The 26,741-nt window shown below is 53.3% G+C and overlaps 1 protein-coding gene across 9 annotated transcripts in view; it reads right to left on the bottom strand.

The window, feature by feature from the left end:
• kdm8 (lysine (K)-specific demethylase 8) overlaps nucleotides 1–25,883 on the bottom strand; it is a 48,301-nt gene extending 22,418 nt beyond the window's left edge. For 2 of the 9 annotated variants that reach the window (XM_070901455.1, XM_070901463.1), the window contains exons 1-2: nucleotides 8,439–9,001; nucleotides 1,178–1,877 (exon numbers count right to left, since the gene is read on the bottom strand). In XM_070901455.1, coding sequence (XP_070757556.1) covers nucleotides 1,178–1,633 — 456 coding nt within the window. In that variant the 5' untranslated portion in view covers nucleotides 1,634–1,877; nucleotides 8,439–9,001. Of the gene's footprint in view, nucleotides 1–1,177; nucleotides 1,878–8,438; nucleotides 9,002–14,063; nucleotides 14,187–14,462; nucleotides 14,783–18,289; nucleotides 18,755–23,559; nucleotides 23,708–25,796 lie in introns of those variants that run through there. The other 7 variants (XM_070901460.1, XM_070901456.1, XM_070901457.1 and 4 more) reach the window with 7 other exon arrangements.
• Between the last annotated feature and the right edge of the window lie 858 nt (nucleotides 25,884–26,741).

Below are 26,741 nucleotides of genomic sequence, written 5' to 3'. Positions count from 1 at the left end.
GGGATCACCCATTCCTGGCCCTATCCCCAGACCCGTAGGGATCACCCATTCCTGGCCCTATCCCCAGACCCGTAGGGATCATCCATTCCTGGCCCTATCCCCAGACCCGTAGGGATCATCCATTCCAGGCCCTATCTCCAGACATGTGGGGATCACCCATTCCTGGCCCTATCCCCAGACCCGTAGGGATCATCCATTCCAGGCCCTATCCCCAGACCCGTGGGGATCACCCATTCCTGGCCCTATCCCCAGACCCGTAGGGATCATCCATTCCTGGCCCTATCCCCAGACCCGTAGGGATCACCCATTCCTGGCCCTATCCCCAGACCCGTAGGGATCATCCATTCCAGGCCCTATCTCCAGACCCGTGGGGATCACCCATTCCTGGCCCTATCCCCAGACCCGTGGGGATCACCCATTCCTGGCCCTATCCCCAGACCCGTAGGGATCATCCATTCCAGGCCCTATCTCCAGACCCGTGGGGATCACCCATTCCTGGCCCTATCCCCAGACCCGTAGGGATCATCCATTCCAGGCCCTATCTCCAGACCCGTGGGGATCACCCATTCCAGGCCCTATCTCCAGACCCGTGGGGATCACCCATTCCTGGCCCTATCCCCAGACCCGTAGGGATCATCCATTCCTGGCCCTATCCCCAGACCCGTAGGGATCATCCATTCCAGGCCCTATCTCCAGACCCGTGGGGATCACCCATTCCTGGCCCTATCCCCAGACCCGTGGGGATCACCCATTCCAGGCCCTATCCCCAGACCTGTGGGGATCACCCATTCCAGGCCCTATCCCCAGACCTGTGGGGATCATCCATTCCAGGCCCTATCCCCAGACCCGTGGGGATCATCCATTCCTGGCCCTATCCCCAGACCTGTGGGGATCACCCATTCCAGGCCCTATCCCCAGACCCGTAGGGATCACCCATTCCAGGCCCTATCCCCAGACCCGTAGGGATCATCCATTCCTGGCCCTATCTCCAGACCCGTAGGGATCATCCATTCCAGGCCCTATCCCCGTGGGGATCACCCATTCCAGGCCCTATCCCTGTAGGGATCACCCATTCCTGGCCCTATCCCCGTGTGATTTTAACTGCCTGATCCCTTCAATTTTTCGAAGTAGCGATTAAGCACTCGGAGAGCTGGTTCAGTAATAATGGGAACGGTACCTTCCTGCTCGATCCCTGGGGGGATGCAGCATCTTCTAAAGGCCTCTTCCCAGCGGCATCGTGGCTCTGAAGGACTTTGATCAGCTTGAGGAGAATGTTGTCCAATATTGCCGCCCCCATCAACAGTCCCATGTCACAAGTTTTGATTGCCTCCCTTACTGCCGTCTCCTCCTTGCACAGACACACAGCCTTGAGGAGGCAGCCGTGTGAATAGACTCTCCTCCATTCCTTGTCCACCTCCCTCCAGGTTCCAGTGTTGAGCTTCTCCCAGGAGAAGTCTATGATGGTCTGACTGAGCTGCAGACACTCGGCTAGGTCCCGGCCCTCATACAGCAGCTCCACTGTCTGTCTTAGCAAGAAGACGAGGCTCCCCTCCTCCATTCGGTTGAACTCCAAGTTGAAGTCCTCTAACCTGGGCGGCAAAACAGCCCAAACCATGGCCCAGAGGGAGGCCATCGCTTTCTCCGAAGCTGCAAATTCAGGAAGAAAACCGTCCCCTTGGGAGTTGAGTGCAACACGTTTCAAAGTTTGAAGGAATTCTCCATCGGTTTAAGGGACTGGTGCTTGGGTCTCACGCGCAGGAACTGGGTAAGCGTTGGCCTCACACGCAGTAACTGGGAGGGCGTTGGCCTCACACAGAGGCAGAGACAAGCTCGGTGCAGGTCTTCACCGGCTCACCAGGCATTGGCTGCAGACTCTCCTAAACAAAACACAACAGATTTAGCAATCACTGCTCTAATAAAACCGTCAGGACACAAGACAGGAGTTGTGGAAGCTACACAGCGATTAGCTATGAGAATATCAAACAAAACTGTTATTGTCCTTGTTCCCCCTTCAAGTTGTGTATTTTTAGTTCTCTCCCCGTCTGCAGGAGGCTCTCATCACTGTGTCTTTCATCCTTCAGTGTGTCTCGATAGAGTTTGTTCATCCAGTGGGGGCATTCCTGATGTATTACTCTGCCGTGGTTCCTGCCTCACATTCATTATTAAAGCACAAGGATTAACTGTTGATATTCATGTGTTGTAAAGAGCATCTATTTTACAGAATAGTCAATGCTGCTCATCTCACCAGGGGGATTCCAAACCTGCGATTTCTCTGATGGTCTTGCTAACCTGCTCCCTGTAGGAGGGGAGCCGAGGAGCCCAGTACAAAAAACATAACCTTTTTAGACCTGTTTCTTTCTTAAAAGTAATGCTAGCTCCTTTTCTCAGTCAGTTACTCCTCCTCTCAGTGTCCTGGGGCCAACATTTATCCCTCAATCAACACAACAAAAACAGATTATCTGGTCATTATCACATTGCTGTGTGTGGGAGCTTGCTGTGCGCAGATTGGCGTTTCCCACATTACAACAGTGACTACACTCCAAAAGTACTTCATTGGCTGTAAAGTGCTTTGAGATGTCCGGTGGTTGTGAAAGGCGCTATATAAATAACAATCTGTATTTATATAGCGCCTTTAACGTAGTGGAACGTCCCAAAGCGCCTCACAGGAACATTATGAGATAAAAATTTGACACCGAGCCACATAAGGAGAAATTAGCGCAGGTGACCAAAAGCTTGGTCAATGACGGAAGTCTCTCTCTCTCTCTCTGCTCCAAGTGCTGAGGTTGCTGGCTGCATGGAGAGTGGGAGAGTGGGTACTGGATCAGTAATGGATCGAGATTGACCTGCGACCTGCTGGTGACAGTGGTATTATTGCTGACATGCCAATCTGCACCAATTCAGTTGACAGACGTTTGAGACTAATTGGATTACATTATGTATCAGCCTGTTCGAAGGGCATGTGTCTGAACCATCTCCTGCACTGCGACACGCCGAATGACTCAGAGGAAGATTTCAAGAGGACGCTTTTTATACCAGAGCTCCCGTCTCGTGCTTTCTCCGCGCTGAGCACTCCCGGTGAGAAAACGGCAACGACAAATCACAGGGAGCTGAAACAACCATCGCTGCAGCTCCCTCAGTTGGTGGATGCACCGGTACTTGCGAGGTACGGAGATACACAGAGCCAGCCAGTGCCATTAACGTGGAGAAACTATTCCATCAAAATGGTGTGAAATGTAAGAGATTGTGTACAGCATTCCCCACTTGGCCTACCAATTAACATATCAAATTACTATGGCAACCAGAGCGGCTTAATGTCAGAGTGAGGGTGTGTTATACACAGTGTTACAGTGAGGGTGTGTTATACACAGTGTTACAGTGAGGGTGTGTTATACACAGTGTTACAGTGAGGGTGTGTTATACACAGTGTTACAGTGAGGGTGTGTTATACACAGCGTTACAGTGAGGGTGTGTTATACACAGCGTTACAGTGAGGGTGTGTTATACACAGTGTTACAGTGAGAGTGTGTTATACACAGTGTTACAGTGAGGGTGTGTTATACACAGTGTTACAGTGAGCGTGTGTTATACACAGAGTTACAGTGAGGATGTGTTATACACAGTGTTACAGTGAGGGTGTGTGATACACAGTGTTATAGTGAAAGTGTGTTATACACAGTGTTACAGTGAGCGTGTGTTATACACAGTGTTAAAGTGAGGGTGTGTTATACACAGTGTTACAGTGAGGGTGTGTTATACAGTGTTAAAGTGAGGGTGTGTTATACACAGTGTTACAGTGAGGGTGTGTTATACACAGTATTAAAGTGAGGGTGTGTTATGCACAGTGTTACAGTGAGGGTGTGTTATACACAGTATTAAAGTGAGGGTGTGTTATGCACAGTGTTACAGTGAGGGTGTGTTATACACAGTGTTACAGTGAGCGTATGTTATACACAGTGTTAAAGTGAGGGTGTGTTATATACAGTGTTACAGTGAGAGTGTGTTATACACAGTGTGTTACAGTAAGGGTGTGTTATACACAGTGTTAGAGTGAGGGTGTGTTATACACAGTGTTACAGTGAGGGTGTGTTACAGAGTATACTGTTTAATACGACCTCTCTCAGAGCCTGAGCAATGAGGTGGATGGTGTATTGGAAAGCTGAGGGAAGATGTCAAGCCAGATTCACAGGATAAAAGAATGTGCAGCAATGCTCGTGTACTTTAGGTCAGAGCAAGTTATCATTTGAGATTCTTACCAACCAAACAAAAGCATCCCTGGCGAGGGTTGAGGGGCCACCTCACTGATAATGTGGAACGGGGACAGTGGCTCACGGCAAAGCCTGCTCCCACACTTCGAGTGGATAGAAACCATCAGCATCAACCGAGGAATCAGCTCCTTTATCGCAATTGGGATTATGGGGCAATTCAGCAAATTCACTCTATTAAGCAGCATATTACCTAACTGCACATCATAAAACCCGCTCTGAAAACTTAATGGAATGATTACATGGGCGATAACGTGTAGCTTGGGAATGAGGGCTGTCATTGCACAAGCCCATACACAGACACTCTCACTGCATCGCCCCCCACACACACCATCCCTCGTCGCCACACAGACAGTCACTGTACACTCCCCACACACACTGTCACTGTACACTCCCCACACACAGTCACTGCACACTCCCTACACAGGCAGTCACTGCACACTCCCCACACACAGTCACTGCACACTCCCCACACACAGTCACTGCACACTCCCCACACACAGTCACTGCACACTCCCCACACACAGTCACTGCACACTCCCTACACAGACAGTCACTGTACACTCCCCACACAGACAGTCACTGTACACTCCCCACACACAGTCACTGCACACTCCCCACACACAGTCACTGCACACTCCCCACACAGACAGTCACTGTACACTCCCCACACACAGTCACTGCACACTCCCCACACACAGTCACTGCACACTCCCCACACACAGTCACTGCACACTCCCTACACAGACAGTCACTGTACACTCCCCACACACAGTCACTGCACACTCCCCACACACAGTCACTGCACACTCCCTACACAGACAGTCACTGTACACTCCCCACACAGACAGTCACTGCACACTCCCCACACAGACAGTCACTGCACACTCCCCACACACAGTCACTGCACACTCCCCACACAGGCAGTCACTGCACACTCCCCACACAGGCAGTCACTGCACACTCCCCACACAGACAGTCACTGCACACTCCCCACACAGACAGTCACTGCACACTCCCCACACAGACAGTCACTGCACACTCCCCACACAGACAGTCACTGCACACTCCCCACACAGACAGTCACTGCACACTCCCCACACACAGTCACTGCACACTCCCCACACACAGTCACTGCACACTCCCCACACACAGTCACTGCACACTCCCTACACAGACAGTCACTGCACACTCCCCACACAGACAGTCACTGTACACTCCCCACACACAGTCACTGCACACTCCCCACACAGACAGTCACTGTACACTCCCCACACACAGTCACTGCACACTCCCCACACACACTGTCACTGTACACCCTACACACAGACAGTCACTGCACACCCTACACACACACTGTCACTGCACACTCCCCACACACAGTCACTGCACACTCCCCACACAGGCAGTCACTGTACACTCCCCACACAGTCACTGTACACTCCCCACACAGTCACTGTACACTCCCCACACACAGTCACTGTACACTCCCCACACACAGTCACTGTACACTCCCCACACACAGTCACTGCACACTCCCTACACAGGCAGTCACTGCACACTCCCCACACAGTCACTGTACACTCCCCACACACAGTCACTGCACACTCCCCACACACAGTCACTGCACACTCCCCACACAGGCAGTCACTGCACACTCCCCACACAGTCACTGTACACTCTCCACACACACAGTCACTGTACACTCCCTACACAGTCACTGTACACTCCCCACACACAGTCACTGCACACTCCCCACACAGTCACTGTACACTCTCCACACACACAGTCACTGTACACTCCCTACACAGTCACTGTACACTCCCCACACACAGTCACTGCACACTCCCCACACAGTCACTGTACACTCTCCACACACACAGTCACTGCACACTCCCTACACAGTCACTGCACACTCCCCACACAGTCACTGTACACTCCCCACACACAGTCACTGCACACTCCCCACACACAGTCACTGCACACTCCCCACACACAGTCACTGCACACTCCCCACACAGGCAGTCACTGTACACTCCCCACACAGTCACTGTACACTCCCCACACAGTCACTGTACACTCCCCACACACAGTCACTGCACACTCCCCACACAGGCAGTCACTGCACACTCCCCACACAGTCACTGTACGCTCTCCACACACACAGTCACTGTACACTCTCCACACAGACAGTCACTGTACACTCCCCACACACAGTCACTGTACACTCCCCACACAGGCAGTCACTGCACACTCCGCACACAGTCACTGTACACTCCCCACACACAGTCACTGCACACTCCCCACACAGACAGTCACTGTACACTCCCCACAGTCACTGCACACTCTCCACACAGACAGTCACTGTACACTCCCCACACAGACAGTCACTGTACACTCCCCACACAGACAGTCACTGTACACTCCCCACACACAGTCACTGCACACTCCCCACACACAGTCACTGCACACTCCCCACACAGACAGTCACTGTACACTCCCCACACAGACAGTCACTGTACACTCCCCACACACAGTCACTGCACACTCCCCACACAGACAGTCACTGCACACTCCCCACACAGACAGTCACTGTACACTTCCCACACACAGTCACTGTACACTCCCCACACAGACAGTCACTGTACACTCCCCACACAGTCACTGTACACTCCCCACACAGACAGTCACTGCACACTCCCCACACAGACAGTCACTGTACACTCCCCACACAGACAGTCACTGTACACTCCCCACACAGACAGTCACTGCACACTCCCCACACAGACAGTCACTGTACACTTCCCACACACAGTCACTGCACACTCCCCACACAGACAGTCACTGCACACTCCCCACACAGACAGTCACTGTACACTCCCCACACACAGTCACTGCACACTCCCCACACAGACAGTCACTGTACACTCCCCACACAGACAGTCACTGTACACTCCCCACACACAGTCACTGTACACTCCCCACACACACAGTCACTGTACACTCCCCACACAGACAGTCACTGCACACTCCCCACACAGTCACTGCACACTCCCACACAGACAGTCACTGTACACCCCACACAGTCACTGTACACCCCACACAAACACTGTACACCACACACATACACTGTACACCACACACACACTGCACACACCACACACACTGCACACACCACACACACTGTACACCCCACACACACTGCACACACCACACACACACTGTACACCCCCCACACACTGCACACCCCCCCCCACACACACACACACTGCACACCCCCCACACACACACACACACTGTACACCCCACACACATACACTGTACACCCCACACACACTGTACGCCACACACATACACATACACTGTACACCCCCCACACACACACACTGCACAGCCCCCACACACACACACACACTGCACACCACACACACTGTACACCCCACACACACACACACTGTACACCCCACACACACACTGTACACCCCACACACACACTGTACACCACACACACACACTGTACACCCCACACACACACACTGTACACCCCACACACACACACTGTACACCACACACACACACACACTGTACACACCACACACACTGTACACCACACACACACGCTGCACACCACACACACACGCTGCACACCACACACACACATACACACCCCACACAGACACACACAGTACACCACATACACACAGTACACCACACACACACTGCACACCACACACACACACACAGATTGTACACCACACACACACCCCACACAGAATGCTACCTCCTGATTACAATAGGGTTGTGGGAATGTTAGTCAGGGTCTGTCTCGGCTCAGATCCGAGTGAATCCCCAGAAGGTAACTCAGCACAGCACGGCTGATGTGGGAAGTGCAGCCTCTCGGGGGCCTGTGGAGGTGCCTGACCGAGGCTGGGGTTCAGCCACAGGGTCGAGGCAGCTGAAGATGAGGATCGCTTTGTGTGGGTCACGCTAAGCCTAACTAGATTGCGTTACAGGCTGACACTGGGCTGCTGGAGCAGGTAGCACGTAACCGGACCCCAATTAGCACAAAAAGTTACAAATAAATAACAGCAAACTGGCCTGTCAAGTGAGCTGGGAACTTCCTGAATCTATTCCTTTCCGTGAGAGGACTGTTAATGTCTCCATTTGTTTGCCTACCTTGCGCAACATTTCCAATTGCAGTGTCGGAGAAGCAGATGTTCTCATCCGTATGTTCCTGGTTTATTCTAATATGTTTGACCTTCTCTTCATTTGAGCGCTTCATTTATTCTGCAACTTGCAACATGCTCGAGTCTGCAATCGTTTAATCAAACGCCACTTTGTTCAAATTAAACATTCAGGCTGTGGTGAGGAGGACGGAGCGGGAGGAAGTTGCTGAAAGAAATCCGGCAGCCTAAATGCGCAGTGTTGTGTGTTGCTCAGAAACTGGGACCGTTCCCTGCTCGCTGGATCCCTGGTGTTTCTGTCACTCAGGACCTGTCAGTCTGCTCACCAAAGGAACCAGGCCGAAGGCACGGTGAGAAACGCAAGTATCATAGCCAGCTGGTGAACAGCAGTGCGATTCCTCGCTCGGGACCTTCCTTGTCCTGCCCCCCCACCCCCATGGAAGGAACGGACGGGCGCTGGGGGGAGGGCGGGGTGGGGGAGGTGCTACAGGTCCAGGCTGGGGCCATTAGAGGGAGCAACGTGCTGCTGCAGGAGGGCGACGCCTGTGAAGAGGGCGATTGGATTGGACGTCACCATAACCCAGGTCGGTGATTGGAGCGCGGCCAGGTACAGCAGGAGCGGCGAGAGACTGTGGAGCGATGTGATCGGGGCCCAGGAGAGGCGAAGGCCCAGGGGCAGCACGGGCCCAGCCCACACTGTGATATGTGAGCGCACTGGGTCCGTGCAGCAGAGCTGGTCTCCAGTCGTCCTGGGTATCCCTTGCCACTGGACCAAGACCTCGCTCTGTCAAGCCCGTGTGGTGGCTGGTGTGCAACGGTCACCCCACGTTAAAACAATCCACCCACAGACATCTTCCACCCTTCAGGATGTAGGTCAGGATCTGGGATATTAGGTCCTTCGTTGGAACACCTGTGAACTCGTCCCTTTTTGGTGTGGAAGCAAGTCATCCTCGTTACAAGGGACTGCCTATCACAGGTGTCAGCCTCAATAGAAATTCAACTCTGGGGGGCATCACAAGCTGGGCTCAATCCTGTCCTCACCCCACATTCACACACATGCACTTTGGAGCAGGGCTCAGGACTCCCTGGGACCGAAATTCAGGGTCCGGATAAAGCCGGATAAAGGTTTTGCGGGGGGCCATGCAGCAGAATAGTCATCATCATCATCATCATCATCATAGGGTCCCTCGGAATCGAGGAAGACGTGCTTCCGTTCTAAAAATGAGTTCTCAGGTGACTGAACAGTCCAATAGGGGAATTACAGTCTCTGTCACAGGTGGGACAGACAGTGGTTGAGGGAAGGGGAGGGTGGGACTGGTTTGCCGCACGCTCCTTCCGCTGCCTGCGCTTGGTTTCAGCATGCTCTCGGCAACGAGACTCGAGGTGCTCAGCGCCCTCCCGGATGCACTTCCTCCACTTAGGGCGGTCTTTGGCCAGGGACTCCCAGGTGTCAGTGGGGATGTTGCACTTCATCAGGGAGGCTTTGAGGGTGGTCCCTTGAACGTTTCCTCTGCCCACCTGGGGCTCGCTTGCCGTGAAGGAGTTCCGAGTAGAGCGCTTGCTTTGGGAGTCCCGTGTCTGGGGGCATGCGGACAATGTGGCCCCGCCCAGCGGAGCGGAATTGAGTGGCCGCCATGTTGCGGTTGATTGGCCGCCCCGCGGACCCGTATTTGTTGCGGGAGTTTTTTGGGGCGGTGTCCACTTCTGCCCCAAACCCCCGACTCCCGCTGCGGTGTGGAGCTCGCGGCCGTAGTGAGGTCATTAGAGTGCGCACCGGACACCATCTGTTTTTTTTCTGACAGTGCTCCCGCCAGCTGTTTGGGTGGGTGCACTTGGCCAGGCCACTCGCGAGCGCCAGCGGAGGAGAACGCAGGTTTGGGGTGATCGGCTATTTCTTGTGCAAACTTTCTCAGATTTCTCTGCAGGGATTTGCTAAACCTGCAGCGGACTTTTGAGAACTTTTTTGGAGTTTCGAACGCTTTTTCACTCTCACTGATTCGTCGTGGCCTGTGGGCCTCATTCTCTGCTCCACAGAGACCTGCTTGTGAGGGTCGTGCCTGCAGACAGAATGGGCTCAGTGTCGGCCTTGTGCACAATGCGAGACGCAGGGCGGCACGCAGGACAAGGCCGCACCGGCAGAAACGGGTACAGAGGCAGCGGGCAAGGGAGCCAGCAGCCAGGGCTGCCCAACAGGGAGAAGGGCCCTGAAGAAGGCCGTAGAACTCCGTGTAGAGAGGGTGGCCGGGAGGGAGATGGTGTGAGGAGGACGGTCAGGTACGCTGACCCCCCCCCGCACCAGATACTGGGCCAGGAGCCTTGCCAACAACAGCCTGCAGAGGCTGAGGAACATCAGCAGGAAGAGGGAGAAGGCGATCAGTCAGGTGCCATCGGAGGGGCCCAGCACAGACCTGGGGGAAGGAGGCCCTACTGTCAAAGTGTGTGACCATCAGTGCAGGGTCCTGGCAGTCGATGCCAACTATCCAGGCAGCAGCCACAATTCCTTCATCCTGAGCCAGACCAGTGTGCCCGCCATCTTCACCGGCCCAAACCACGATTGTGGATGGCTGCTTGGGGACAAGGGATACCCACCTGGCTGCTCACTCCACTGCGGTAACCCCAGGACAGCGGCCGAGCATGCATACAATGATGCTGATTGTGCCACCAGGTGTATCGGGATTCTCAAACAGAGGTTCCGGTGCCCGGACCGCTCTGGTGGCACCTTGCAGTGCTCTCCTCAACGGGTCTCCATCATCGTGGTGATCTGCTGCATGCTGCTCAACCTGGCCATCATGAGGGGACAGCCGCTGGAGGTCGAGCCAACAGTACCACCTCAGGAGGAGGAGGAGGACCAGGAACCCCATCGCCACCCAGTCAGGAGGCATCGTCGCCAACCCAACCCTGCAAGGGAGGTGCCGAGACGTCTCATTGCTGCTCGATTCAGATCATTTCATCCACATATGACCCTTCAGCTCCCACTTTCCAAGGCCATCCCAATGAGGGCCTTCAATCAGAATTGCCCATTCTCAAATGATACACCTGGCCAGATATAGGTGCCAAAAATAAAGATTTATCAAATGATGCAAGTCAGTGCAAAAACACAAAAGAACCAATAACACTACCATAAACTAACACAAATACGTAATTTTTTACCCCTGTGCCACTCCTTACATGTGCCTATCCTAACGCTACACCGCAGTGTCTCCCCTGTGGCTGCCTCTTGGGTCTGGGAAGCTACAGATGTCCTTGTCGGATGCCCTTGACCACCTTTGGGCCTGGAAGGGCCGGCTGCAGACTGTCCAGCACCCTCCTGGGAGGGTTCAGTCCGGCTTGGCTCGGGCGAGACCATGCTTGGAGGCACTGGCGGAGTGACAGGTCTGGGGCCAGGAATGGTGTGATCCTGAGAGAGCACATCATCAGTATCCTGGTCCGAGGAGCCCAAGTCACTCCCTGGGGGCAGCACACTACCATCACCAGTCTGAGGGAGGTCAGGTCGGTGGTGAGGTACCACACCGGAAGCTCCCCCGCGGCCCGAGGTGGACCCAGCCGCGAACACAACACTGAGGTGTCGGGGGCCATCGAGCTGAGACTGCAGGAGAGCAGCCAGAGTCCAAAATCCAGCAGACATGCGGCAGTGTGACTCTCCGCGGCGGCAGTGGGACTCTCCGCGGGGGCAGTGTGACTCTCCGCGGGGGCAGTGCGACTCTCCGCGGGGGCAGTGTGACTCTCCGCGGCGGCAGTGTGACTCTCCGCGGCGGCAGTGCGACTCTCCGCGGGGGCAGTGTGACTCTCCGCGGCGGCAGTGCGACTCTCCGCGGCGGCAGTGTGACTCTCCGCGGGGGCAGTGAGACTCTCCGCGGCGGCAGTGAGACTCTCCGCGGGGGCAGTGTGACTCTCCGCGGGGGCAGTGCGACTCTCCGCGGCGGCAGTGTGACTCTCCGCGGGGGCAGTGTGACTCTCCGTGGGGGCAGTGTGACTCTCCGCGGCAGCAGTGCGACTCTCCGCGGCGGCAGTGTGACTCTCCGCGGGGGCAGTGTGACTCTCCGCGGGGGCAGTGTGACTCTCCGCGGCGGCAGTGTGACTCTCCGCGGGGGCAGTGAGACTCTCCGCGGCGGCAGTGAGACTCTCCGCGGGGGCAGTGTGACTCTCTGCGGGGGCAGTGTGACTCTCCGCGGCGGCAGTGTGACTCTCCGTGGCCTGTTAACCAGAGTGTATAAGAGTATTCTGAGCTTCCAGGGCTGTGGCCACCCTCTCCAGTCCAGCACCGATACGCTCGTTCCCTCGCGCCTGTGCTGCAATGGCAGCTGCCACATCACCTGCAGGTTGCGGCATCACAGCTGGATCCACACGGTCTCTCTGGGAGTCCACCATCGCCTGCACACTGGCAATGCTGGGCTCCATGGAGTGCACAGAGCTGTCGACAATGCGGGAGGCGGACTCCTCCACATAAGAACATAAGAAATAGGAGCAGGAGTCGACCATTCGGCCCCTCAAGCCCGCTCCGCCATTCAATACGATCATGGCTGATCTGATCATGGACTCAGCTCCACTTCCCCGCCCGCTCCCAATAATTCCTCACTCTCCCATCACTCAAAAATCTGTCTATCTCCACCTTAAATATATTCAATGTCCCAGCCTCCACAGCTCTCTGGGGCAGAGAATTTCACAGATTTACAACCCTCTGAGAGAAGAAATTCCTCCTCATCTCAGTTTTAAATGGGCGGCCCCTTATTCTTAAACGATGCCCCTAGTTTTAGTTTCCCCTATGAGTGGAAATATCCTCTCTGCATCCACCCTGTCCAGCCCCCTCATTATCTTATATGTTTTGATAAGATCATCTCACATTCTTCTAAACTCCAATAAGTATAGGCTCAACCTTTCTTCATAAGTCAACCCCCTCATCTCTGGAATCAACCGAGTGAACCTTCTCTGAACAGCCTCCAATGCAAGTATATCCTTCCTTAAATACGGAGACCAGAACTGTACGCAGTACTCCAGGTGTGGCCTCACCAATACCCTGTACAGTTGTAGCAGGACTTCTCTGCTTTTATACTCTATTCCCCTTGCAATAAAGGCTAACATTACATTTGCCTTCCTGATCACTTGCTGTACCTGCATACTAACCTTTTGTGTTTCATGGACCCCCAGGTTCCTCTGTACTGCAGCACTTTGCCATTTCTCTCCATTTAATAATAATTTGCTTTTTTATTTTTTCTGCCAAAGTGGATAACTTCACATTTTCCCACATTATACTCCAACTGCCAAATGTCTGTCCACTCACTTAGCCTGTCTACATCCCTTTGCAGATTTTTTGTGTCCTCCTCACAATTTGCTTTCCCATCCATCTTTGTATCATCAGCAAACTTGGCTCCATTACACTCGGTCCCTTCATCCAAGACATTAATATAGATTAATTCTCATCTTTCTGACAGCCCCTCTGGCACCCTTGCCAGTGGTCCCCAACATCTGGCAATGCATGGCCTCTACCCTTCTCTCATAAACCGCAACTTGTCCGAGTCCTCATCGGCAGAACTCCGGTACGGTCTCCCGGAGAGACGCATGGAGGCTGCAGGGAAAGGGACAGTAGGCACTGGAGCATTCAAGGAGGGCCTTCACTTACCCACATCGGCAGTACCGCAGGCCACAGGGAAGGCACCACATCTGCCCACGAGTGCCTCGACCCTCTCCTCCAGGGGGGTGAGGACCTCTCTCTGCCTCGCCACCATCGCTCCTTTGCTCGGCTCTATTGTGCAAAACAAAGAGTGGTTGGTGAGTATCACTGTGATGGTGCATCAGAAATTAGTGCATAGGTGTGTCGCTGACATGTAGCTGTAAGTGTGAGATGAAAGGGAGCCTCCATGGTGAGAACACACACATACATATATATATATATAGATATAAAGAGGCCTCAACAATGAAATGCTGCTTCAGTGACTATCCAGGGAGGGAGGGAAATGAGAGAAGGATGTAGGAGAGGCTGGCAGATGGAAGGTCAGCAGTTGGTGGAACAGTTACTCACTTTCATCAGACGGATGATGTCCATCGGCCGTGGTGGTGAGGTTATGAATGGGGTCTCGGAGACCTCCCCTGCTATCTCCCTCCAGGCATTGGTAAACACCTTGTGAGTGGTCTCCCCGCGTCTGGGTACAGGACTCGCCTCCGGCCCTCCACACCCTGCATCAGGGTCTCCAGCTCGGCGGACGAAAATCACGTTGCCCTTCTTGGTCGGACGGCACCAGCCAACCTTCGACAATCCTTCCCTCCCCAGGGCCGAGCTGCAAACCCTGGGAGTAGCTGGCCTCTTAGCTGCACATGGCCAGAAGGCTGAATTTCCCCGGGGTTATCCCGCTCTAATCAACCCACCCACACCGCTGCAAACTCCCCATTCCCGCCGCCCAATGGCTGCAGGACGCCATTTTTTCAAAATCACTGAAGATGGATCGAGCGGCTGCCACAAACATAGTGGCAGTAATGGCACCAAGTGGACAGAAGGTGGCCAGGTTTCTGGCGGGCCGGAATTTCAGCCCCTCCCTGTCTCTGTAATCTCCTCCAGCCCCACAACCCCCCCGAGATGTCTGCACTCCTCTAACTCTGCCCTCCTGAGCATCCCTGATTATAATCGCTCCACCATCGGTGGCCGTGCCTTCTGTTGCCTGGGCCCCAAGCTCTGGAACTCCCTCCCTAAACCTCTCCGCCTCTCTTTCCTCCTTCAAGACGCTCCTTAAAACCCACCTCTTTGGTCACCTGGGCTTATTTCTACCTATGCGGCTCAGTGTCAAATATTTATCTCATAACACTCGTGTGAAGCGCCTTGGGATGTTGCACTACGTTAAAGGCGCTATATAAATACAGGTTGTTGATAGCGACCTCAAGGAATAGGCTTCACTGGTTTTCCCTCCGTCAGGCCCAGGGGTTCCGAGGGACTCGGAGCACCGAGACCGAGCTCCGTTAACACAGCATCGAACCTGGGCCCTGACTGGTCTATACACCTCAATACCTCGCAAGGCCATGGGTCTGCTCTCTGAGCCGTCAGGGAGGCTGCTCGCCAATCTCAAAACCTCTGCCCGACTGCATCCACACAACGGTCCCTGTAGCTCATTGTATTGCGCAGGTGTTGGGAGGTCAGGAGGTGAGGGACAGAATGCATCAAGCTCACCCAGCTCAGGTACCATAGGCATCAGGTTGAGAGCATCGCTCCCTCACCATGTGTCATAATCTGCCTTAACTTCAGCACTAACAAATCTCTCAGTTATCCTTTTTATAAAAAATCCTCCCGAACTCCTTGTGCTGACGATGCAGAGCTGTGGCAGGCTACGATTCCAGCCGTGCTTGCTGGTCACCAGTGAAAGTGTAACCAACTGACCATTCTTCATGTGTGAGGCTAGACAGTGAGTGTGGGCTGGACAGCTGCTGGCCACTCCCACACCTCCCCCCCCACACCCCCCAAAACCCCATCCCCACCCCCACCCCCCCATCCCCACACTCCCCCATCCCCCCCACACTCACCCCCGATCGCCAACCCCCCAAACCCCCATTCTCACCACCCCCCCGCGCTCCACTCCAACCCACCCCCCAATCCTCCTCCCCACCCCCACACTCCCCCCACATCCCCATCCCCCAAACCCCCACACTCCCCCCACATCCCCATCCCCAAACTACCCCCCCATACTCCCCATCCCTCCCACACTCACCCCCGATCGCCAACCCCCCAAAACCCCATTCCCACCCCACCGCCCACCCCCCCATACTCCCCCCACTTCCCCATCCCCCCATGCTCCTCACTACCCCCCCAATCCTCCCTCCCACCTCAACCCCCAAACCCCCATTCTCACCACCCCCCCGCGCTCCACTCCAACCCACCCCCCAATCCTCCTCCCCACCCCCCCCACACTCCCCCCCCCAAACCCCCATCCCCCCACACATCCCCCATCTCTCCATTCCCACCCCCCCATGCTCCTCACTACCCCCCCCCCAATCCTCCCTCCCACCTCAACCCCCAACCACCCCACACTCCCCCCCCCCACCTCAACCCCCAAACCCCCATCCCCTCTCCCATGCTCCCCCCCACCCCCACACTCCCCCCCCCCACCCCCAATGGCGGAGCAGGCTCGAGCAGCCGTGTGGCCTACTCCTATTGTTTCTGTTCTAACTCAGCACAGACCAGGGACTGCCTCCAACCTCTGGTCTGCATGGCTCAGTCCCATTCCACTTTAAAACTCTCCTCTTCCAGGTCTGATCAGATTTATAAAATGAACCCTACAGCATCCCAGTGGAACGAATGAAAACGAGACTGACAGCAACAAATGGCCCACTTTCTGGAGCCTCCTTATGACTAAGCTCTATAATTACAGTTTCAAATGGCACTATCCAGAGACACGACGCTTTGATTGGATTCTCTACAGACGGGCGTCAGGAAGTCCTGGGCAGTCACATTGATTCTGCAATCACGGTTTCGTCCTGAACCGAAGTGTTTTGTTAAAAAAACGAAAACCAAGTAATTTTATGCAAGGTAACTGATCTGTCAGGAGTCATAATTCACATGGAGACAGTAAGTGGTGCTGTCAGTTTGGCTCGGTTGGTATGACTCCCACCTCAGGGCAGGCCATGGGTTTCAATCGCCTGGATGGGTCAGAGAGGAATTTTCCAAGATTTTTTCTCCTTAAATTGGCCTGGGTTTTTATCTGTTTTTTGCCTCTCCCAGGAGATCACATGGCTCTGGTTGGGGTGGAATGTAGAATGTTTCAGTATAAGGGGTGTCGCAGTTGTGTGAGGCGGACTGGTTGGGCTGGGTGCTCTTTGCCTTCCCGTCATTGTTCATAGGTTTATATGTAACCTTCAGGGCTGCTGACCGAGGGCCGTGTGGCTCTTTGTCGGCCGGCTCGGACACGATGGGCCGGAATGGCCTCCTTCTGCGCTGTAAATTTCTGTGTTTCTAAACCTCACTGCAGGACTTGAGCACGCAATCTCGAGCCAACCATGCTGGTGTGGGGCTGGAGTCACAAGTAGGCCAGACTAGGTAAGGATGGCAGCTTTTCTTCCCGAAACCTGTCCTTCCCTAGTGAACCTTAAAGGTCCATCAATCAGGGCCTCAGACAAAGCGCGTTAGATTACGGCATATGTCCTGGTGTGAGACTGACAGTCACGGCCTCCTGACTCAGAAGTAGAATGCTACCAAGCCAAGCCGACATTGGTGGCTAGTTACTTGACCCAGGTCCTCAGCCCTCACCCAACATCTACAAACATACCACCAGGGTCACTGCATCTGCTGATTTATCTCTCCCTCGATCAGCTCTGAACCAGTGCCACACAATTATTAAATAGGTTTCCACACCCATCTCCCACCCTGTCAATCCTTTGCTTAGACCGCCAACACCGACATGCAGCGAAGATTTCTATTCCATTAAGAGTCTCTTCCTAGGAACAAATATCCAGAAATTAATAAAGCGTGGAACATAAAACAGCAAAGACCTATTCCCTTTCTACGCAATTATTTTCAAATTCCACTTTAAATAAATCAGTGCGCGTTTTAAAAGTGCACCGTCATTATTTTTCTTAATCTTATTAAAGGCTGCAGCAGACGTGCATGTTGAAAGAATCTGGAAATAAGATTTAAGTACTGATTTTTTCTGAGATGAATTGATTTTTTAAGTGACAGCATCTGTTTGTTTATATTTCATTTGCAGCTAATGTGTCCCTGGGTTGTTGTTTCTGGCGCTTCGGTGAATATTAACCAGCTGTCACATTTAGGCACGGCAAATCCAATTAGCTCACGCGTAAAGGAGTTTCTGGACATAGTTTAGAAGTAATAAAATTTTTAAAACTGCTGCCCATTTGTACTTTCCAAACCTGTGATAAATGAATGCTGTGCTGGTTTAGGAGATGAATTGGGAACACGGTGTAACTGGAAGGTTGTCGACTCCTTCTGGTGAGCCGTCACTGCAGACCCGACGGCTCAGTGTCACTGCCGGCAAGTGCCAGGCATCCACTCCACACAATCGGCCTCTTCCATTTCTTCCCCTTCTCCTCGCAAGACTTGCATTTCTATAGCGCCTTTTACGACCACCGGCAGCCCAGAGCGCTTTACAGCCAATGAGGTACTTCTGGAGTGCACTCACTGTTGTAATGTGGGAAATGCAGCAGCCAATTCGCGCACAGCAAGCTCCCACACACAGCAATGTGATACTGACCAGATAATCTGTTTTTGTTATGTTGATAGAAACATAGAAAATAGGTGCAGGAGTAGGCCATTCGGCCCTTCGAGCCTGCACCACCATTCAATAAGATCATGGCTGATCATTCACCTCAGTACCCCTTTCCTGCTTTCTCTCAATACCCCTTGATCCCTTTAGCCGTAAGGGCCATATCTAACTCCCTCTTGAATATATCCAATGAACTGGCATCAACAACTCACTGCGGCAGGGAATTCCACAGGTTAACAACTCTCTGAGTGAAGAAGTTTCTCCTCATCTCAGTCCTAAATGGCTTACCCCTTATCCTCAGACTGTGTCCCCTGGTTCTGGACTTCCCCAGCATCGGGAACATTCTTCCTGCATCTAACCTGTCCAGTCCCGTCAGAATTTTATATGTTTCTATGAGATCCCCTCTCATTCTTCTAAATTCCAGTGAATACAGGCCCAGTCAATCCAGTCTCTCCTCATATGTCAATCCAGCCATCCCGGGAATCAGTCTGGTGAATCTTCGCTGCACTCCCTCAATAGTAAGAATGTCCTTCCTCAGATTAGGAGACCAAAACTGTACACAATATTCCAGCTGAGGCCTCACTAAGGCCCTGTACAACTGCAGTAAGACCTCCCTGCTCCTGTACTCAAATCCCCTAGCTATGAAGGCCAATATGCCATTTGCCTTCTTCACCGCCTGCTGTACCTGCATGCCAACTTTCAATGACTGATGTACCATGACACCCAGGTCTCGTTGCACCTCCCCTTTTCCTAATCTGTCGCCGTTCAGATAGTCTGTCGCCCTCCTGCTTTTGCCACCAAAGTGGATAACCTCACATTTATCCACATTATACTGCATCTGCCATGCATTTGCCCACTCACCAACCTGTCCAAGTCACCCTGCAGCCTTTTAGCGTCCTCCTCACAGCTCACACCGCCACCCAGCTTAGTGTCATCTGCAAACTTGGAGATATTACACTCAATTCCTTCATTTAAATCATTAATGTATATTGTAAATAGCTGGGGTTCCAGCACTGAGCCCTGCGGCACCCCACTGGTCACTGCCTGCCATTCTGAAAAGGACCCGTTTATCCCAACTCTCTGCTTCCTGTCTGTCGACCAGTTCTCTATCCACGTCAATACATTAACCCCAATACCATGTGCTTTAAATTTGCACAATAATCTCGTGTGGGATCTTGTCAAAAGCCTTTTGAAAGTCCAAATACACCACATCCACTGGTTCTCCCTTGTCCACTCTACTAGTTACATCTTCAAAAAATTCCAGAAGATTTGTCAAGCATGATTTCCCTTTCATAAATCCATGCTGATTTGGATTGATCCTGTCACTGCTTTCCAAATGCGCTGCTATTTCATCTTTAATAATTGATTCCAACATTTTCCCCACTACCGATGTCAGGCTAACCGGTCTATAATTACCCGTTTTCTCTCTCCCTCCTTTTTTAAAAAGTGGTGTTACATTAGGTATCTACCAGTCCATAGGAACTTATCGAGAGTACATAGATTGTTGGAAAATGATCACCAATGCATCCACTATTTCTAGGGCCACTTTCTTAATTACTCTGGGATGCAGACTATCAGGCCCTGGGGATTTATCGGCCTTCAATCCCATCAATTTCCCTAACACAATTTCCCGGCTATAAGGATTTCGTTCAGTTTCTCCTTCTCATTGGACCCTCGGTCCCCTAGTATTTCCGGAAGGTTATTTGTGTCTTCCTTCGTGAAGACAGAACCAAAGTATTTGTTCAATTGGTCTGCCATTTCTTTGTTCCCCATTATAAATTCACCTGAATCTGACTGCAAGGGACCTATGTTTGTCTTCACTAATCTTTTTCTCTTCACATATCTATCGAAGCTTTTGCAGACAGTTTTTATGTTCCCAGCAAGCTTCCTCTCATACTCTATTGTCCTCCTCCTCCTCTGCGGAATTCTAAATTTCTCCCAGTCCTCAGGTTTGCTGCTTTTTCTGGCCAATTTATATGCCTCTTCCTTGGATTTAACAGTATCCTTAATTTCCCTCGTTAGCCACGGTTGAGCCACCTTCCCCGTTTTATTTTTACTCCAGACAGGGATGTACAATTGTTGAAGTTCATCCGTGTGATCTTTAAATGTTTGCCATTGTCTATCCACCGTCAACCCTTTCAGTATCATTTGCCAGTGTATTCTAGCCAATTCACGTCTCATACCATTGAAATTACCTTTCCTTAAGTTCAAGACCCTAGTCTCTGAATTAACTGTGTCACTCTCCATCTTAATAAAGAATTCTACCATATTATGGTCACTCTTCCCCAAGGGGCCTCGCACAACAAGATTGCTAATTAGTCCCTTCTCATTACACATCACCCAGTCTAGAATGGCCAGCCCTCTAGTTGGTTCCTCGACATATTGGTCTAGAAAACCATCCCTAATACACTCCAGGAAATCCTCCTCCACCGTATTGCTACCAGTTTGGTTAGCCCAATCTATATGTAGATTAAAGTCGCCCATGATAACTGCTGTACCTTTATTGCACGTATCCCTAATTTCTTGTTTGATGCTGTCCCCAACCTCACTACTACTGTTTGGTGGTCTGTACACAACTCCCACTAGCGTTTTCTGCCCTTTGGTATTCTGCAGCTCCACCCATACCGATTCCACATCATCCAGGCTAATGTCTTTCCTTACTATTGCGTTAATCTCCTCCTTAACCAGCAACGCCACCCCACCTCCTTTTCCTTTCTGTCTCTCCTTCCTGAATACCCCTGGATGTTGAGTTCCCAGCCTTGGTCACCCTGGAGCCATGTCTCCGTAATCCCAATTATATCATATTTATTAATAGCTGCCTGCGCAGTTAATTCGTCCACATTATTACAAATACTCCTCGCATTGAGGCACAGAGCCTTCAGGCTTGTCTTTTTAACACACTTTGTCCCTTTGGAATTTTGCTGTAATGTGGCCCTTTTTGATTTTTGCCTTGGGTTTCTCTGCCCTCCACTTTTACTTTTCTTTCTATCTTTTGCTTCTGCCCCCATTCTACTTCTCTCTGTCTCCTTGCATAGGGATTGAGGGATCCCTGATTGAGGGATAAATATTGGCCAGGTCACTGGGGAGAACTCCCCTGCTCTTCTTCGAAATAGTGCTGCGGGATCTTTTACATCCACCTGAGAGGACAGACAGGGCCTCGGTTTAACGTCTCATCCGAGAGACGGCACCTCCAACAGTGCAGCGTTCCCTCAGTACTGCCCCTCCGAAGGTGCAGTGCTCCCTCAGTAGTGCCCCTTCGACAGTGCGGCGCTCCTTTAGTACTGCCCCTCTGACAGTGCAGCGCTCCCTCAGTACTGCCCCTCCGACAGTGCGGCACTCCCTCAGTACTGCACCTCCGACAGTGCGGCGCTCCCTCAGTACTGCCCCTCCGACAGTGCGGCGCTCCCTCAGTACTGCCCCTCCGACAGTGCGGCGCTCCCTCAGTACTGCCCCTCCGACAGTGCGGCGCTCCCTCAGTACTGCCCCTCCGACAGTGCGGCGCTCCCTCAGTACTGCCCCTCCGACAGTGCGGCGCTCCCTCAGTACTGCCCCTCCGACAGTGCGCCGCTCCCTCAGTACTGCCCCTCCGACAGTGCGGCACTCCCTCAGTACTGCCCCTCCGACAGTGCGGCACTCCCTCAGTACTGCACATCTGACAGTTCGGCGCTCCCTCAGTACTGTCTCTCCCACAGTTCGGCGCTCCCTCAGTACTGTCTCTCCCACAGTGCAGCGCTCCCTCAGTACTGCACCTCCGATAGTGCAGTGCTCCCTCAGTGCTGCACTGAAAAGCCAGCCTAGATTTTTGTGCTCAAGTTTCGGGAGTGGGACTTGAACCCACAAACCTGACACATAGGTGAGAATGCTGCCCACTGAGCCACAGCTGATACACAGACCCTATCAGAATCATAGAACATAAGAAATAGGAGCAGACGTCAGCCATTTGGCCCCTCGAGCCTGCTCCGCCATTCAATAAGATCACGGTTGATCTGATCCTGGTCTGAACTCCACTTTCCTGCCCGCTCCCCATAACCCTTGACTCCCTTATCTTTCAAAAATCTGTGCATCTCTACCTTAAATATATTCAATGACCCAGCCTCCACAGCTCTCTGAGGTAGAGAATTCCAAAGATTCACGACCCTCTGAGAGAAGAAATTCCTCATTTTTATTTTAAATGGGTGGCCCTGTATTCTGAATGAGCAGAAATTTTCTCCAATTGAATGTTGGGAAGACTAAAGCCATTGTTTTCGGTCCCCGCCACAAACTCCGTTTCCTACACCCTTGATACCGACTCCATCCCACGCCGCAACTTCTGTCTGAGGCTGAACCAGACTGTTCGCAACCTCAGTGTCCTATTTGACCCTGAAATGAGCTTCCGACCACACATCCGCAGCATAACTAAGACCGCCTATTTCCACCTCCGTAACATCGCCCATCTCCGTACTTTCCTCAGCTCATCTGCTGCTGAAACCCTCATCCCTGCCTTTGTTATCGCTCAACTTGACTATTCCAATTCACTCCTGGCTGGCCTCCCACATTCTACCCTACGTAAACTAGAGGTGATCCCTCCATGGCCCTCGCCCCCTCCCTACCTCTGTAATCTCCTCCAGCCCCACAACCCCCCGAGATCTCTGCGCTCCTCTAATTCTGCCCTCCTGAGCATCCCTGATTATAATCGCTCCACCATCGGTGGCCGTGCCTTCTGTTACCTGGGCCCTGAACTCTGGAACTCCCTCCCGAAACCTCTCCGCCTCTCGCTCCTTCAATCCGACCTCTCGCTCCTTCAATCCGACCTCTCGCTCCTTCAATCCGACCTCTCTCCTTCAATCCGACCTCTCGCTCCTTCAATCCGACCTCTCTCTCCTTCAATCCGACCTCTCTCTCCTTCAATCCGACCTCTGTGGCCCAGTTTTTGGTCACCTGTGTGAATTTCTCCTTTTGCGGCTCAATGCCAACATTTTTTGGCCCATGATGCTGCTGTGAAGCACCCTGGGACGTTTCACTGCGTTAAAGGCGCTATATAAATACTGGTTGTTGTTGTTGTTCTTGTCAGGAGCAACCCAGGAAACAGTCCGAGCACCAACAAAGGATTGTTTTGTGTAGTTTCCAGGAACACTTTTGTTAAGGATGTCATAGCAGTGCATCTGGAAAATGGTGACATGATAGGTCCAAGTCAGCATGGATTTGTGAAAGGGAAATCATGCTTGACAAATCTTCTGGAATTTTTTGAGGATGTTTCCAGTAAAGTGGACAAAGGAGAACCAGTTGATGTGGTATATTTGGACTTTCAGAAGGCTTTCGACAAGGTCCCACACAAGAGATTAATGTGCAAAGTTAAAGCACATGGGATTGGGGGTAGTGTGCTGACGTGGATTGAGAACTGGTTGTCAGACAGGAAGCAAAGAGTAGGAGTAAACGGGTACTTTTCAGAATGGCAGGCAGTGACTAGTGGAGTGCCGCAAGGTTCTGTGCTGGGGCCCCAGCTGTTTACATTGTACATTAATGATTTAGACGAGGGGATTAAATGCAGTATCTCCAAATTTGCGGATGATACTAAGTTGGGTGGCAGTGTGAGCTGCGAGGAGGATGCTATTAGGCTGCAGAGTGACTTGGATAGGTTAGGTGAGTGGGCGAATGCATGGCAGATGAAGTATAATGTGGATAAATGTGAGGTTATCCACTTTGGTGGTAAAAACAGAGAGACAGACTATTATCTGAATGGTGACAGATTAGGAAAAGGGAAGGTGCAACGAGACCTGGGTGTCATGGTACATCAGTCATTGAAGGTTGGCATGCAGGTACAGCAGGCGGTTAAGAAAGCAAATGGCATGTTGGCCTTCATAGCGAGGGGATTTGAATACAGGGGCAGGGAGGTGTTGCTACAGTTGTACAGGGCCTTGGTGAGGCCACACCTGGAGTATTGTGTACAGTTTTGGTCTCCTAACTTGAGGAAGGACATTCTTGCTATTGAGGGAGTGCAGCGAAGGTTCACCAGACTGATTCCCGGGATGGCGGGACTGACCTATCAAGAAAGATTGGATCAATTGGGCTTGTATTCACTGGAGTTCAGAAGAATGAGAGGGGACCTCATAGAAACGTTTAAAATTCTGACGGGTTTAGACAGGTTAGATGCAGAAAGAATGTTCCCAATGTTGGGGAGGTCCAGAACCAGGGGTCACAGTCTGAGGATAAGGGGTAAGCCATTTAGGACCGAGATGAGGAGAAACTTCTTCACCCAGAGAGTGGTGAACCTGTGGAATTCTCTACCACAGAAAGTAGTTGAGGCCAATTCACTAAATATATTCAAAAGGGAGTTAGATGAAGTCCTTACTACTCGGGGGATCAAGGGTTATGGCGAGAAAGCAGGAAGGGGGTACTGAAGTTTCATGTTCAGCCATGAACTCATTGAATGGCGGTGCAGGCTAGAAGGGCTGAATGGCCTGCTCCTGCACCTATTTTCTATGTTTCTATGTTTCTATGTTTACCCGGGAAATAAACACTGGGGGAGACAGGCTGTGTGATTGGCTGTGAATAATCAGCCAATCAGGTCATGGATTTCCCATTGGTGCTGGAAGGCGGGGCAGGGTGAGGATGGACAGGGTGGTCGACCAATGGCAGGAGAGGGGGCGGAGCAGGGTGAGGATGGACACGGGGGCCGACCAATGGCAGTGGGGGGGCGGGACACTGTGATGATGAACAGGGCGGCCGACCAATGGCAGTCGAGGGGGCGGGGCACGGTGAGGATGGACAGGGCGGCCGACCAATGGCAGTCGAGGGGGCGGGGCACGGTGAGGATGGACACGGGGCCGACCAATAGCAGTATAGGGGGCGGAGCAGGGTGAGGATGGACAGGGCGGCCGACCAATGGCAGTAGAGGGGGCGGGGCACGGTGAGGATGGACAGGGCGGTCGACCAATAGCAGTATAGGGGGCGGGGCACTGTGAGGATGGACAGGGCGGCCGACCAATGGCGGTCGAGGGGGCGGAGCAGGGTGAGGATGGACAGGGCGGCCGACCAATGGCAGTAGAGGGGGCGGGGCAGGGTGAGGATGGACAGGGCGGCCGACCAATGGGGAGCCGGAAAGGGGAGACACATTGCGCGCTTGCCTCACACGTGCACCATGGCAGCGGCTGGACAGGGACACAGCGCAGACTCACCTCCCACGGACACTAACCTGGTGACGCTGCACATCTCCCGCGGGCCCGGACCGCCGCCATTTTGCTACTTTCCCGCCCGGCCCCTGATGACGTGTCCATCTCTGTGCACCCGGTGCGTCACCGCGGGGCGTAGTGCGCAGGTCCTGGTGACGCGCTGTGCGGCGGGCGCGGTGTGCGCATGCGTGTTCTTCACCCCGGGTCTGAATGGAGCAAAGGTCAGCGTCCAGAATCAAATAGGGTCCAAGGTCAGGGGGGGGAGGTCAGGGTCCAGGGAGGGTCCAGGGTCAGAGTCCGGGGAGGGGTCAGGGTCCAAGGTCAGGGGGGGGTCAGGGTCCAAGGTCAGGGGTCAGGGTCCAGGGTCAGGGAGGGTCCAGGGTCAGAGCCCGGGAAGGGGTCAGGGTCCAGGGTCAGAGCCCGGGGAGGGGTCAGGGTCCAGGGTCAGGGGGGGTCAGGGTCCAAGGTCAGAGCCCGGGAAGGGGTCAGGGTCCAGGGTCAGGGGGGGTCAGGGTCCAAGGTCAGGGTCCAGGGAGGGGTCAAGGTCCAGGGTCAGGGAGGGTCCAGGGTCAGAGCCCGGGGAGGGGTCAGGGTCCAGGGTCAGAGCCCGGGGAGGGGTCAGGGTCAGGGGGGGTCAGGGTCCAGGGAGGGGTCAAGGTCCAGGGTCAGGGAGGGTCCAGGGTCAGAGTCCGGGGAGGGGTCAGGGTCCAAGGTCAGGGGGAGGGGTCAGGGTCCAAGGTCAGGGTCCAGGGTCAGGGAGGGTCCAGGGTCAGAGCCCGGGAAGGGGTCAGGGTCCAGGGTCAGGGGGGGTCAGGGTCCAGGGAGGGGTCAAGGTCCAGGGTCAGGGAGGGTCCAGGGTCAGAGCCTGGGAAGGGGTCAGGGTCCAGGGTCAGAGCCCGGGGAGGGGTCAGGGTCCAGGGTCAGAGCCCGGGGAGGGGTCAGGGTCCAGGG

Source organism: Pristiophorus japonicus, chromosome 15 (genome assembly GCF_044704955.1).
Source record: "Pristiophorus japonicus isolate sPriJap1 chromosome 15, sPriJap1.hap1, whole genome shotgun sequence".
NCBI classification, from domain to species: domain Eukaryota; kingdom Metazoa; phylum Chordata; class Chondrichthyes; family Pristiophoridae; genus Pristiophorus; species Pristiophorus japonicus.
Note: the sequence above shows the minus strand (reverse complement) of the source record. Positions and strands in the feature narration are given on the sequence as shown.